Source organism: Leptosomus discolor, chromosome 14, assembly GCF_034619465.1.
Source record: "Leptosomus discolor isolate bLepDis1 chromosome 14, bLepDis1.hap2, whole genome shotgun sequence".
Taxonomy (NCBI): domain Eukaryota; kingdom Metazoa; phylum Chordata; class Aves; order Leptosomiformes; family Leptosomidae; genus Leptosomus; species Leptosomus discolor.
In genome coordinates this window covers 8,212,851-8,228,528 of record NC_141404.1, presented here as the reverse complement: position 1 = coordinate 8,228,528, position 15,678 = coordinate 8,212,851, and the positions used below count along the sequence as shown (strand labels likewise).

General features: G+C 41.6%; 1 protein-coding gene across 1 annotated transcript in view; it reads right to left on the bottom strand.

The window, feature by feature from the left end:
• BAIAP2L1 (BAR/IMD domain containing adaptor protein 2 like 1) overlaps positions 1 to 7,119 on the bottom strand; it is a 39,429-nt gene extending 32,310 nt beyond the window's left edge. Inside the window, exon 1 of the mRNA XM_086473198.1 lies at positions 7,069 to 7,119. Coding sequence (XP_086329324.1) covers positions 7,069 to 7,119 — 51 coding nt within the window. The remainder of the gene's footprint in view (positions 1 to 7,068) is intronic.
• Positions 7,120 to 15,678: the final 8,559 nt, after the last annotated feature.

Genomic DNA, 15,678 nt, shown 5'->3' with positions numbered 1-15,678 from the left:
AGCAGACACGGAACAATAACTAGCCCCACCACCTTTATTTGTACAAATTAAATGCAACTGGGATTGGTTTCTGGTCTATCATTAAACTCTCACCCACCCAAACATGACCACTGCAAGCAAACTACCTATTGTCCCTGAGCCCTTAATTTGTGTTAATTCGCAAACCACATCCAGAAATCAGTTGGGAAAGTGTGTTTGGTTGGGCCAACAATGCCAAGGGCTATTCTAACAAATTAACAGTATGAATATTCAAGCTCTAGTGTCTGGGAACATCCCTTCTCCCACTCCAACTCTTTAATTTACTACTGTAAACGTTGCTGTGGTGCCTCTGTTGCCCTCCCCATGGCTGAGGCAGTGCGACTGTGAGGCTTTTGTTCCAAGGGGGAAGCTGTCTCTTCCAGTTCCAACTTTTTCCCATCTCTTCCCAGCAGTGTACTAAAGATGACGTCTGTTGGCATATATGGAGTCAGCAATTGACAAAGGGGTGGGGGAAGGCATGAATTAGGGGATTGTGTTAGGATATAGAGTCCTGTATTCCAAGGACATTGGGGGGGGGAAGAAAGGTGTACATGACGTAGCAACTGTGTGTATCCATGGCAGGTAAGAATCCCAGTGCCACCTTGAATTGTCAACCTATACTGAAAATAATTTTCTTGAAAGACAGATCCTGTCCCTTCTTACCCTGCTCCTCACAACAAGAACTTACAGAGTAAACTCCTTACTGCCACCTATACAAAAATTATAATGGTAACATGATAATTATTGGTCTTGAAATATCAATTTTTGGAATGACAGTCTTCAAGATTCAGGGGGTAAGATTCCAGTTCTCTTGACATCTTCTAATTCAGATTTCAAACAGAGAACAGTGATTACCCCTGTGTCATGAGCTATTTTCATTTAAGAGGAAGTGAACAAAACCCAACAAAAATGCCCTCAACATCTCCCCTCTCTGAAGCCAGACCCCATAGATCTTTATTTTCACTAGCTGACTTGAGATGTATGGGGTATTCATGTACAGCAGATACAGATCACGCTGTGGAAACACAACAGGTCCCCAAAACACAGAGAACTCTGAGGAAGAGCTCCAGTACATCACACCTGCTCAACATATATGTAAAACCGCTGGGAAAGATGAAGAAACAATTTACAGCTCAGTGCCTTCAGCAGCTGGAAGGCATACAGCCAAGGGATCTTTTCTCCATTAGACCAAGCAGTCGCCTCTGGACGTTTTTCAGTCTTTGTGCTGCCACAGTGGTTGATTGTTAGCAGAAGCATCTGTACCAGTCTCTAGACGCGAACGCCCGACAAGCAGCAAAAACCTTCGCAATGGAAATTCCCCTTTGGAATCTGCTTGGTTTAACACAGGGTATGGTTAGCTCCTCCTCACAGCACTGCGCAAGGCTCACTTACTTCCCTACTAGGGAGTTGTGTTTGATAGAAAGACTTGGTTCCCACCTTGGGGTCTCCAAGATGATCTAATGAAATAGTTCTTAAGATTATTTTCCTTTCTTCAACATTAGAAAGAAGCATAATATGTTTTTTTTTCTTTCTATTGAAGACTAGCTTCTCAAAGCAAATAAAAACCTGGCTGTTCTAGTGCTCTCTTCATACAGTTAACCACTGTTGCCGTCTTTGAAATACTGTCCAGGAAAAAAATATCTACAGCACTTTTTCAAAAAGGGAAACTGTCACTGGCAACTCCCTCTTCAGGATAAGGTATAAACTTGATACTGCCAAGCCATTTGAGATCAGTTAAAATGATTGTAATATTTTGTTCAGCTTCAGAAGTTACAGGGGAAAAGAGCCACTCAAATCAATCTGTATAGCTATTTTTTTCCTTACAATATCTTACAGTTTTAAAGCTTCTCTTACTTGCAGTCTAAGGAAAAGGTCATGAAAATGAGTGAGACTGAACACCCGTGCAAAATTGCAAGTCATGCATTAAAGACAGACCTCAAAACTTCTGGCAAAGCAAAGACAGAGGAACAAAGAAGAACTTCTGATCAAGAGAACCACTAATTTAAAATTGTTTAAAAGTCTCAGAAAATACCACAATCTCGTTATCTGCCATGCTGTACAAAGACATGGGAATAAAACTTTTGTCTTAATCCAAAAAGACATCACAAAGTAAGAAAAAACCTGGGAGAGACAAAGTGGTTCACAACACATCATCTGCCTGTACAGCAAGGGACACAAACTAATTGTCGATCTAGTGTCCTATATTCTAGTAACACACTACCTTGCATGAACGGAATAATTAACTAGAAGAGAAGAGGAGGCACATGATCAGATCCTACAGCTTTCTATTATTTAGGATGAATGGAAATAAAGGGAAGGTACTTTCAAAACAGGCAACTGGAAACATCTTTTTATGCAGAGAGTTTTAGAATTGGCAAGTGACCTTCCAAGAAAAAGCATAACAGAAACCTACTGTGGTCATTCAAGTCATTAAATCCCCACATAACCCGGTATGAGTTGCTATGTGCCTTTCACCACATGAAACCAACGTGAGTTAACCAGCCTGGCAGCAAGGAGCTGACTGAAGAGGAACAAGCCTTGTATTTCCACTTGTGGTGCACAGGTATTATATCTTCCGCAGTTCCTGATACTCATATAAACAACGTTAATCTTCAAAACAAATGACAGCCATTGTGAAAGTGCCTTCCTGTAAATGCTCAGCTTTGCTTTTTACTTTAAGACACACCTCACAGAACAATAGCTCAGCAGGTATGAATACAACTAAACAATGCATAGACTCCCAGTAGTTTCAAGTTTACATCCTGCAGGCACTGTCACAAGAGTGGATAACAATGTATTTGGGTAGAAAGTTACAGAACTAGTGCAGAAAAGTAGACCTTGATGTCTAACATTACTCATATTACCATCACTGTAGCTATTCATAGCTAACCTTTGTATAGCTACTAATAATTTAGCTTAAATTGATATTCCTCAACTTGGAAGACAGTAAAATTAAGTTTTTAGAAAAAGTGTTTTTAGTGTTGCTACACGCTGTCTGAGAACCCACTTGGGAAGACTCAAAAAGCCATCTAGAAAGCAGATCACACTGTGCTCTACTGTACTTCGTACATTATTGCATTTCATCTCCTTTAGCTCTAGAAATCTAAAATACAGTTTTCAGAAGGGTGTGATTGAGCCCTCAACACATCTCACGTTAAGCTATCTCTGTTGTAAGTTTGCTTAATGTTGTTTTAAAACAGGTTTAACAGAATGGAAAAAATAAATAAGGATGCCAGTGTTTATTCAAAAAGACTAATTCTTACAACTAACTATTAGTCAGCTTGATGGAACATTTCTTGTTTAAAATAAACATTAATACATCATCCATCAGTGTGTTTCAAATACAAACTTTTTCACGTTATAAACACACGACCCAGGATAGACTCTTAAGTAGGCATAACTCTAAGTACAGTCAAAAGAGATAATTCACACTAAGACAGAACTGGACTTTATACACACACGAAGTGCCAAAGGCTCCTCTTCCCCCAGGTTAGATTTATATTTCAGTGATGCAAAACAACAGCCTTACTGCAGCATGTGCTAGGACTATAGGTGAATTTTAATTTTGGTAAATAAGACTGGTAGTTTACTCCAATTGCAAGGCTTTTTAAAAAAAAAACAGAAACATGGAATTCAGGGCTTTAAACAGATATATTTCCATGATAAAACAATATAGCCTACCAAAATAATTCTACAAGACCCTGTAGAATAACACATGCCCCCTCAGAAGAACACAGCACTCCACTGAACAAAGGGGGTTTTTTTGTTTTAATTACACTTTGGTTGATAATCAGAATTTCTGTGTAAGGTTTACTTGAATACAGAGAAATAGATATTAAAAGTCCAAGATTACCAACGCCAATGAATTACAGCTATCACAGTATTATCAAGAGCTCCGGAAACCTCAAACCACAGGAGCAATACGCGAGCTGCCTGCCCAGCCCTTAGACCACGCAGACAGGATGACAGGTCTGTAACTCCCCACTTTTCCTGTTTTGTCCCCTTTCCTCCGCATTGTGTGCATCAGAGCTGGATGCCAAATCGTTTTCCCCCCATATACAGCAGACAAAATGGAACTGTATGAGCTGCGGTGACACACCGGCATGTTAACAACTTTCCCGGGGTTACTGATTGACACAGTCGGTGTGCAAGGGGGTCACACGATGTCCCCTCACAGCATGCCACATCACTGCAGGGCGTTATAAGGGCAGGGCAGTGTCATACCAACGAACCTCTCAGCAGTTGCTTGGCAAAAGGAAGGCTGTGGCCCTCTTTAGTCATAGGCTCCCACACCCTTGGGCTTCATTTTGCACGTGCCATTCCTATCATGCATTAAAGTGATTCTTCAGGTATTACATAAAGAGTAAATGTCAGCCTTGATTTTTGTGTGCACACATGCACGTATTTGTGGATTATGCTGTTTATTTAGTCAGGTTAGCTAAAAAATGTTGAGGTATTCACTTTCCGATGTTGTTGCCAATAAAAAGCATGAATAAGATAAAAACACAAGGGCACTACTTAGCCACCTGATGACTTCTGTATGTCTTGAAGCTTTGTATAACACAGGTTACCATGTACTTAATAAATCCAATGGATTAGCACTGCAAGAAGTTTAAAAAAAAAAGGAAAACAGACTAACAAGGCATTCAATTTCATTTTCTATTGTTTTCCCAGGTCACGCAAAAGCTGGTTTTTTTGAGAAGTCAAAAGCCAGTGTTTGGTCCTGCAGCCCAAAGATGCCAACACTACGCTACACTGAAGTGGTTTCCCCACACCAAACCTTTCTTCTTCTTCATAGGAGAAACACAAACACTGCTCCTGACTTTATGAATACCAGCATGGTGTTTCAAGAGCTGTGTTGCCAGGATGGCACACAGCAAGAACAGAAGTCACAGGAACATTATCAAAGGAGAGCATGCTCACTGAGCAGACTAAAGCACAGCACAAAGAGGCGTTCATTTGTTTGAGATGAGGGAGCTGTGATTACAGTCACAGCAAATGCTGAATACACAGGCTACTACTCTCTGCCCTTAAGAAGTAAAGAACTAATTTCAAAATTTTAACGTTGATGTAGAAATAACTATTTAAAGTAGACCCAGAATCCATTCTGTACCTGAAGCAGCCTTTACATCTTATCTGGATAAAATTTCAATTTTTACCGAGGGCAGGGCAGGAGGGTTTCCAGGCCTGTGAGTACTAGCTATGTGATGGAACATACCAGATCTCTGAAAAATACCCACACAGGAGACACTTCATCACACTGTCAACGTTAACTTTGTATTCCTGTGTTTTTGCTGATCGTTTCAGTCTTAAGTATCCCTTTGAATTAGTTTTAAAAACAAAACAGTAAGCTTTCCCAGTAAATAAGTACTGAACAACAGAGAAGATTTTATTTAGATGTCTATCATTCCTTTAAAGCCTATTTTAAACACACACAAGAGATTTTCTTCCCTCTCCTCTGTAAAACTTTTAGCTACATTCTGGAAGTCAATAGACAGGGTAAAACACTCCTTTGTCAGCACAGCCCTGAACAGCCAGCTTCCCAGGTTTCTCTTCTGCGAGCCTGTATTTACAGGCTGCTCTTCTGAGAAAAAAAGAATTTATGTTTGCTTATGGCCTTGCCATGAACGTAACTGATATCAGAAAGCACCAGACCGTTTAAGATGACCTGCACCGATTCTAGAGGACAAAATTTATAGCCAAGTCATCTCATTTTTTCAGTAGCTTTGCATTAATTTGGTATCCAAGTCCAAAGAAAGTGAACAGCAAATACAACATGACACCCTATAATTGGGCTACTTGAAGGAGTAATGTTGACTTAAGTGTGTTGGAAACAACAAAACTAACAGGAAAGTATGCCAGAAAATGTTTTTAGAGACCTTTAAATGATAACATCTTCAGAAATATGGAAAACATTTGATAGTAAACCAGTAAGATTTAGTAAACAGTAAACGAGAACAATCCCCCAGAAAGCTTTCCTTTGGGCTCAAAGCTGCAAATGCATTGCAGCTGTGTTCATTTGCATGATTAAATATATTTGCAAATTTAAGTGGTTTCTCTAGTATAACACACTGTACAGAATGAAGATTATGGATCCAACGCTGCCATTGCTACTCAACCAAAAGTACAATTCTTGAGGGAATTTTGCCTAATTAGAATTGGTGTGTTTTGGAAGGGCAGCGTTTATAGAGAGAAAAAGTTTAACACAAGTGTCTAGTGCCCATACGCAAAGTATTTTTAATTCTACAAATAGTGGGGCATTTTCTAAAGTTTAAAAGCCTACGGACATAAGTTGGACAACCCTCACCAGTCGGTGCTTTGAGGCAGTGCTAGGGTGTACCATCATAAATCTGATTACCAGCTCTGGATGTGGGCAAGCAACTTAATTCAGCATTAAGCCATTTTTAGGCTCTGGCCTGTACGAAGAAACGGTTCAACCAGAGGACCACAAGCACCAATATGTCCAAACCACCTCATCATCAAAACACGCCAAGGGAATTACGGCTCGCTGGAGCACTGAGCCTGCTAGAGAGGGAGAAACCAGTCTGGAAGCCCGCCTTGTCCCGGAGCTGTCGCTCCCAGCTGTAAAGCGGCCCAACCCGTGCGGCCGGGGCCGCGGCCGTGCCCGCCCGGGGGCTGCGGAGAAGCCCCGCCGCCGCCGCAGCGCTCCGGCGCGGGAAGGAGGCAGCGGGGCGCAGCGCGCCCCCGCCGCGCCACGACGAGGGGAGCCGGGCCTCCCCGCCGCCTCCACCCCGGGTTATTTACAAGCCAGCACCGAGCAGTCTTTGACACGCTGGGACGGGCCAGATCGCTCACAAGGGAGGGAAAAAAAAAAAAAAAAAAAAAAAAAAAAAAAAAAAAAAAGAGTTCGCTCCCTTTCTGCGTGAGGAGCCTAGGCTGCCCTGAGCCCTCCCGCCAGCCTCGCCTGTGGGGAGGCGGCCAACGGCCCCCGCCTCAGCCGCCTCCGGTGCCGGCCAGCGGGGGCAAAGGTGGCCGCCGGTTCCTTAGGCGAGGCGGCGGCGGGCAGTCCCCTCCGCGGCCCGTACTCACTTTGTAAGTGCTCTCCGTCAGCTTGTTCACCTCCTCGGGGTCCCGAGACATGGTGCCGTCGGGGAGGCGGCCGGCGGGAAGAGCTTCGTCCTCCGGAGAGCGCCTCGGCCCCTGCCCAGCGCCGCCACAGCACACTCAGCTTCTCCCTCCGCCGTTAAGAAACTGTCAAAAACTTGTGGAACCAGCCGGGCAGCGCCGCCGGGGCGGGACCTGCGGGGCCGCGGCTGCCTGACGCGGCAGGACTGGCCCGGCTGGGCGGGGCGGCGGGATGGGATCGCCTCGCCTCGCCTCACCTCTGCTCGCCTCAGCGGGGAGGGCCGCCGCCTCTACCTCAGCTGCCGCCGCTGCCTGCTCCCTCCGCGGCGCCTCCCTCGCCTCCCTCTCCGGGAGCCCCTACCGCGCCTCTCCTCTGCGGCCTCGGGGCTCCGGTGGCCGTGGCCCCACAGAGTTCCCCGGTGCCGAAGCGCACAACCCGGGCCGCGTAGAGGCCTTCTGAGGAGGCAGCTCTGCTGCGTGTGCCCAGCGAAGTCGGAGGTAAACTCTTCCTCCCAGCTATTAAGTGAGGGTACTGTGAGAATAAATTAATTAGGCTTGTCAGAATTAATTAGTGTAGCCCTAGCGGTGCGAGCGAGGCTGGGTATGGTCCCCTTCCTCCCTTCCACAGGAGCCCCACATGAGGGAGAGGCGTGGGGGTTTCCTCAGGGCCTCAGGCGAGGACAAAAATGTCTTTCTCCTGAATCCTGCTCCAGTGCACCACCTGAGCGTTGCGCTACACGCTTAAGGTTTCTGTTCCTTTTAAATACACCGATAAAACTGTCCCCAGTCACCTTTCCTCTGTGAAATGACTCATGAGGCCTTCGTGGGTGGGTGGGATCAGGAAGGCTGGGGTGAGCTATAAATTTTTGTGGACCATAAATTATCCAGAGATTGTGAAATTTAAAGTATGCTAGTTGGAATATTTTTCTGATAATGTAATACCAGCACTATCTTGAAGGACTTCGTGGGAATTTCATAATCTTGGGTATTTAGAACTCGGACGTAGTGCTCGGTATTGAGTACATGAGGCGTGATCAACATCCTTGCGTACTGGAGATCCTTTGCTTGGTCGCTGTCTCTCCCTCTGTTTCCCCCACTTTATTGCAGCAATAAAATCATGGCAGGCATGCAACAAAAACTAGACTTGGAACAGAACCCTATATGTTGGACTCTGGTGTGGGAGGAGGTTGTTATCAGGTTTCGAGAGCTGTAAAAATTCAAGCACATGGAGGTGTTTATACTTTTAGAACTACAATTTGCTTTCTGGGAAAAAAGTGGTCACAGAGCGTTACCTTGAATACAGCTAATATGCTGGGCAGAGAGGAGGTTTTATGAGGCTTCATACTCCCAGACTTATGGTATTCACGATATTAATTACCTTTCCGTAATAAACCAATTTATAATGTTATCCTATAGGTACAGTGAATTATTTTGGGCCCAAGTCTACAATTTATGTTCACACTAAGCAGTGTTTGCTCATACAAACAGCCCTCTTGAATGTGATGTGGCTGCTTGCCTGAGCATGGGATGAAGAATTGCACTGTTTATTCCGAAGTCTTTTGTCTGAAGAGTTTTTTTCAGCTGTGGAAATAGACTCTTCCTGGGTACTCCTGCTTTTCTGTGACTATGTGCCAGTGCATGAAAAGGATGATCCTCCCTAACAGGCTGGCATTCAAATTTGAAGGAGCAGGTACTCAAAGGAAGACATAGAAAAAGACCTTACTTTCTTGACTCCTGCTAAAGGATCATGTGGTATAGCAGGGAGAGTGTTATTCCGGTTAGGGGCAAAGCATTTGTCTTATTTATGTTACGGAGCTCTGGGAACTCACCTAGGATTCAGTGTGTTTGTTTCCAGTGGGCACGCCAAGTTCAGTTGTAGTAAATGGCAATGCAGGTATTAATGAAATACACGTATTCGAAAGAAACAATATGGGTAATGAATGTAGGCAGAATTGTTTAAAAAGGTTACAATACTTACATATTGTGGGGATGCTCAACATTTCAAAATATACATTTCTAAAGGTCTTTTTACTTTGTAAGCAGATGTAAGTATTTTAAAGGTCTACTGAACTTCATATTCTCTTGTGTTCTTGACCTTTGGTATTAGTTTCTGCAGTCTTCATGTAGGCACAATCTTTAGAGTTTTTATATCCTCTCTTCTAAGTTTTTAAAGCTGTAGACTATTAAAAAAGAGGAAAATAAAGATTGAAATTAACAATACAATTGTGAAGTAGTGGAGAAAAAAAAAATGAACGTAAGAAAAAGCAGTTTTTTAAAGAATACATAAGTGGGAAATGAAACCAGCAAGGAAGAATCCTTAATTTGGGGTAATGATTGCTTCTATTAATTCATCTGTGTACAAATTAAAATAAAAATGACCATGAACAGGTGACAGAATTAGCATAGGAAAACATGTTAACAGATGGAAAATAGCAGGTCTGACCTCTCTGTTAAAGAATTAACAATGCTTTCTTCAGGTTTCTGAAATGAGCAGTAGAAGTAACAATTTGCAGAACTATTACAAGATTAGGTTGTGTGTTTATTGAGGAAAAAAGCAACAACCTGTTTTATTGGTGAAATTAGATGCTAAATTAAAAACAATAGTGTGGAAAATAAATTTCATATCTTTATTCATGTTTTTTTTTGTCACCATAGTTTTGTATTGTTTTTCCCAAATCTTGAGAATCTTACAAGTGGATGCTGCATTTGGAAGCATTTTCTGTATTTTCTTTCTGTTGCGGTGTTAGAAATATTTTATATATCAATCACAATAATTAGTAGTATTACTCTGTTCTAGTTTAGTGTTGCATTTTACTTTGTGACTGAAAAACTTGAAACTTGACAGGCAAATCCAATACTTAATTTACAAGTAGCCACTGGACCTTTGCTATAAATCGTAGATTTTCAAATTCAGTCAGAAAAAAAAGTATTCTTGAGCTTGTAATACAAATGCAAATATTTTCTTTTCTTAATAGGGGATTTTTGATCTTACATTGTTAAGATTAGTGTTATGTTACGGACTTGGCTGGAATTGATGTGTGCAAACAATGTGAATTTAGAACGGTTGAATGAGATCTCATTTTTGCAAGTTACTTAATGATGCTCTTACCTTTAAACGTGTGTGCAGTAGTCTTCTAGTAACAACCAAAGTGTTTTTTCTGATCAGGGCAGAATATTTAATAGTTTGCGAGACTGAAATCTTAATGAATACATCTTTATGCTCTGTTGCCTACATACTACTGCAAGCATTTATAATAAACCTACTAAGGTGAGATAATATTTTTATTTAGAAGTTTCTGTTTTATCGTGTTCATCAATGGCGCTGAAGTTTGGGTGCAGCAGTGTTTGAGTACTCAGGGTTGTGCATTTTGGAATCGTTTCTTAGAGTGCTTGCTAACATTGCGCTGGGGAGGAGTTCAGAGCAGGAATCTAGCTGTGATCACTACTCATATATGCTCTGTGAACTGATTTGAGCTGAAATTAATCTGATTGATTACTTTTCTTGACACTTTATTTTAACATACATTGTTTTGGTGGCCAGAAAAGATGAGGAAGGAAGGATTCTTACTTTGGTGGTGAACCCATCCTGTGGTATATTTATATCTGTTGACTCTGTCTTTGTACTGCATCTCAAGCAATGACTATCTCAAGAATAATTCAGGTTAGAGGGCACCTGGCAGGTTAGTAGCTTACCTGGTCCAGTCCTCTGTCAGAGTAGGGCTCATTTCAGCTTTATATTGCTCAGGGCTTCATCCGGTTGAATTCTGAAAGTCTCCAGGAAGCAAAAGTTGAGGAGCAGAACCAAAACAGTTCTGTTTGAAACAGCCGGTAACTCAGCAAGTAAAGGAAATCCTCTGCAGTGTTATAGGGGACAGTATGTGTTACGTTTTATGGGAAGGTATCCTCTGAGGTGTGTTATCCACCCAGCTGAGTTGCCTATCCTTAACAGACATCCTCTCTGTTGTAACTAGGGCTTTGATATTAGACTGTAGCATGTTGCCCACTGAGAAAACAAGACTTCTCTCCTTCCTCACTGTCATTCTGCCTCACGTTACGCTTTCCTGAAGTCAAACAGAAATATTTGTAGGCCTGTAATTATGCATAATCTCCAACAGAACCCTTTGATACTGGCTGTTTAAAGGAGTCAGCTTGGACTTCAGATCTGGTCCTTGCAGTGGTTAAGATGCTTCTGGCCTTTCGCAGGTGCATGGCTAACGGAGCAGCCAGGGGCTGAGGCTGTCTGACTCTGAACCTTCCTGCATGTGTTTCTGTGGAGCACGTGCTCTGGGCCTGAATCCGGCTGTTGAGTCCGTGTTGGCCAAAGGCAGAACTGTGTACATTTGCTAGCAAAACTGGGGGACTAACTTAGAATAACTGCTTCTATTTATTCCATACAGAAGGCCAGTTCTTCGTAGCATTTAAGCTTTGGAAAAGGAGTAGCAACAATAAAATTTTCTGCATGCATTTTCAGCTTTATAGAATTGAAATTGTAATGAGAAAATTTATAGTTGATGTGTCTTTTGGAAAAGTACATACTCAGAAATATTCCTTTGAGTAAATATATGTATTTCTTTAAAATCAGTAATATTTTGATGTATGATTGTTTTCTGTAAGTGTCCTATTTGCATGTCAGTGGCATATTCAAATATTCTTTGGAAACAACGTAAGCATGCTGTAATAACCTGTTACTGTCAGCTCATCATTAGATCTTTAACGTATGTTTTAAATAGCTTAATGTGACTGTAACTAATTACATAAATTGTGGCCAAGCAGCAATCACATATGCATGATATAGCCAGCTGTGGCCTATTCCATTCCCTGTGGTCATTAGCAGATGTTTAACTCAATTAAGGAAAAAAAAATGTACACAGTGTGTTATTTAGTGACATCAAACAACATTCAGAGTCAGAATAAAATTTTTTCTGGTGACTCTACCAGCTCGTTTTTCTGATTGATACATATTTTTTGTCCTCTGTTGACACTTACAAGGAGTTTTTCAAGCATTTTAATCCCCTTCAAGCTGACAATACAAAAGCACACTAAAACTCACACAAAGTGTTGTTTGAAAGAAGTATATACAACTTTTGAAGGCTTACTGGACCTTTTGGTCTGATTCAGCTCTGGTTAGTTAAATGGATTTACTCCATCTTTAAACTGATGTAAGCAAGCATAAAATGATTTTGTTCCCTGCTGGTCATTGTCCTGAGCTGGTTTCAAAGCAAATGAGCTGTAACTGAGACCCACAGGTCAGTTCAATGAGATACTGAACTCTCTGATCAAGGAAGACACTTAATCAAATACTTAATTTAAACATGTAATTAATTCACTGTACTCTTTAGGTGAGGGGAATAAAGGAAGTGCAAAATGCTCTTTATGAACTCTTCTTTCTCTGGACTAAAAATAGAATGATGGTTTTGTCTTGGAGATGAATGCTTTGGATGCTTGTATTTTGTATTTCAGTTGTCTCATGTTGCAAATTATTTTGGCAATAAGATGAATTCTAGTCTGATTTCTGCATTGTGATTTATTTTGCAAGACTGCAAAGAGCATATGGTATAGAAGAACGTGGGGTTTTAGGTTTTTTTTGAAATTGCCCAGGTTTTAGACAAAATTTAGAGTTCAAGGGAGTCTAATAGGCAGTACTGTTAGCAATGCTAATCTTTTTGATCTGCTAATTGAAATACTTAATTCAAAACTGTTATACCCACACGTTTTGTGACTGCTCATTGCTTGCTGAAAGTAGCTATGCTTGCTTTAATTTGTGCGCTGTGTCCACTAGATGGCAAGCAAGCTATGCATGATGAGCAAAATAAACTTGCATAATCCTTACATTCAAGGCTTTCTCACAGTGCTTTATAATGTGACAAGATAGATATTAGTGGTAAGCAAATGGAACAGCCTTTATATTGCTCATACACAGCCTTGGAATTTTTCTCAGGAGTGGAGTGCTGTTAGGGTGTTCACATTATCAAAATCGAAATATGCCTTGGGATCTGTAACTTTATTTTGGAAGTTAGCACTAGTAGCAAGCCAACATCCTGGTGAAAATCTTGTTACAAACTTCTAATCCATTTAGGTTCCAGGGTTTTATGAAGTTTACTCATGCCAAAACCACAGTATTTTAAATAACTACATGTTTGTTATTCTCCCTTTTGTAATTTGTCAACTGGGGATTAACTAACAACAGGTGTACTCCGTTCCAAATGGATAAACTGGTTTGGCCTGAGGTTGGGCGTAGAGTACTGCAGCTAGGCATAGCATCTGCACGTTGCTGATCTGAGGGATATCAGTACATTGCGTGTTACAACCAGAGTAAGAATTATCAATGCTTGTTATGGGGTAGAACATAAAAGACCTCAACTGGAATGTGATGCTGTTGCTGGACTGGGAACTAAACATGCATCAGGTGTAAAGCAGCATCTTTGTGAGTGTTTTCACAGAGAAGCAACACAAACATAAAATTTGATGCTCTCCTTACCTCTTCCTTCTCACAGCTAGGAAAAGATAGAACAAGTACATAATACGGGTGATTTGATTGTACTTTAAAAATGGCAAGAATCCTAGAGCTACATTTCCATATTGAAAAGAAAGTTGTAGCTCAATAACCCCTCTCTTTTGTGCAGCCTTACTGTAATGGGGAATTACTAGAAAAAGGGAAGATTGTATTAATAATAAACAATTCAAAGAAAATACCATTACATTCTTCCTGTGACATCATTTAGTTGTGAACTTTTTTTATAAGTTGTACTGATACCAAAAAAGTAATCCATTTTTATTTTTTGGTCATAAAAATAGGATGATTCCAAACCATACATGGATATTTTTGGATTGAACCATACTGAAGTTTCTTTGTATGGACTGCTTATGAGCCTGCCTCCTCCTTTTATGTTCAGTCACTGTTCCAGGAAGCTGCCAAAGGAGAATGTAACGCTGCTGTGCCTGCCCACTCCTTGTTTCTAGACACCCGCGGGCTAGTGGCAATGCTAGCAGTGCTTTCTAGAAAATATATGGGCAGTGATGGGTGATGCTCAACAATACAGTTCTTGGGAGGAATCTGTGCAGCCTATGATGGGTATTTATAATCATGCCTGTCACAAGCATGTGTGCAGCCTGGTGGTGTGCACTGAGTGTGTCTCCATAGCAGATCCAAAGCAGGTGCTGACAGTTGCTGTCTCCACTTGAGGTCTTGCATCTCGCTTGCAAGCTGCCTGAGAAGGGAGATGGTTGGAGGCAGTGGGCTGCTCTGCAAAGATGGGAAGATGATGATTAGATCAGACTGGCAAAGGCAGTCTTGGAGATTTTGATGGAGAGGATGATTAATCTGGTTGTCTGAAAGGTGGTAGCTCCAGGTTCAAACTACCTCACTGCCAGTCACATTGAGATTGGGAAAGCAGCATGTTTAGGGAAGGTAGAGTGATTATGAGTGGCTTTTCAGCTCCTGATTAACTGTCTTCACTGAAGTCAGTACAGTTCCTATGGATTTGCTGAAAGAGTTTGGCTTGATGTTCTTCATTTCTGCTCAGCTTTCTCATTTGAAAATAAAAAATGTGGGCTATATCCCAAGGAGTGATTCCTAGCCTCAAGGCAAAGTGGTGTGGGATGGCTCAAATCCACCTGGTTCTTGGTGGGTTTGCTCTAGGGCTTACTGACTGCATCCATGCTGGCCACCACTTGGTTTGTGTCACTGCTGGGCTGTAAACCCTTAACCATTACTTTGTTTTATGTTTTTCAGTTCAAAGTGTCTGAACTAATCGAGGGCTGTGTTGTAGCTTGCCTGAGCAGCATTTGCGTGGAATGATGGTGCAGGTACATGGTGCGTGCCCTGGGGCTTGACACGAGGGGTGGGAGAGTCTGACGGCTGGTTGAGCTCCACAGCATTACAACAGAGTGCTGAGCAGAGGCAACTAAATCCAATGTGGTTGTACACGTTTGGCCTTTAAGGTGGGCCCTTACAATGAGCTTTTCTCAGGGTGCAGCTCAAATTTCATTTTAAAGGTAGGGTAGCAGCAAAAGACACCCTGTATGCAAAGTAACACGTGTCATGTCGATGAGCAAGGGGACTGGAATCTAGGAGTGAACTGAGGAGCTTGTTTGTCATCACCTGACACAGGAGGAGAAGAAAGCACTTGGCTTCTGATAACTGTGCCACTGAGTTTCAGTAGGGTTCTAAGGCATAATTCTTCCGTAATATCAAGCCAGTGAATTATTAGAGTTGTATATAACTTATTGGGTAAGAATTGTTTGGGTTGTGATACAATATAGACATTGCAGCTGCTCAGTTGTACAGTTTCTGAAGAATAAACATTTTACTAATACTTTTGTCCTTTTCACATAAGGACTATAGTTTCAGTTTCAGGGATTCCTGGGGATCTTTTAGAACTAACTGTCCTGGAACCAGAGAGCCTTGTGTCTAGATGCAGGAGGTACATAGACTTGCTTCTATGCTGCATGTTACTGCTGCTCCACCCTAGAATTCTCTGAATCGAATATCAAGATTCTCATTAACTTCATGTGTTTCTAAATAGATAGTATGTTAAAATTTGAAGCTCTTTTTAATCTTAATTTCTTTTTTTG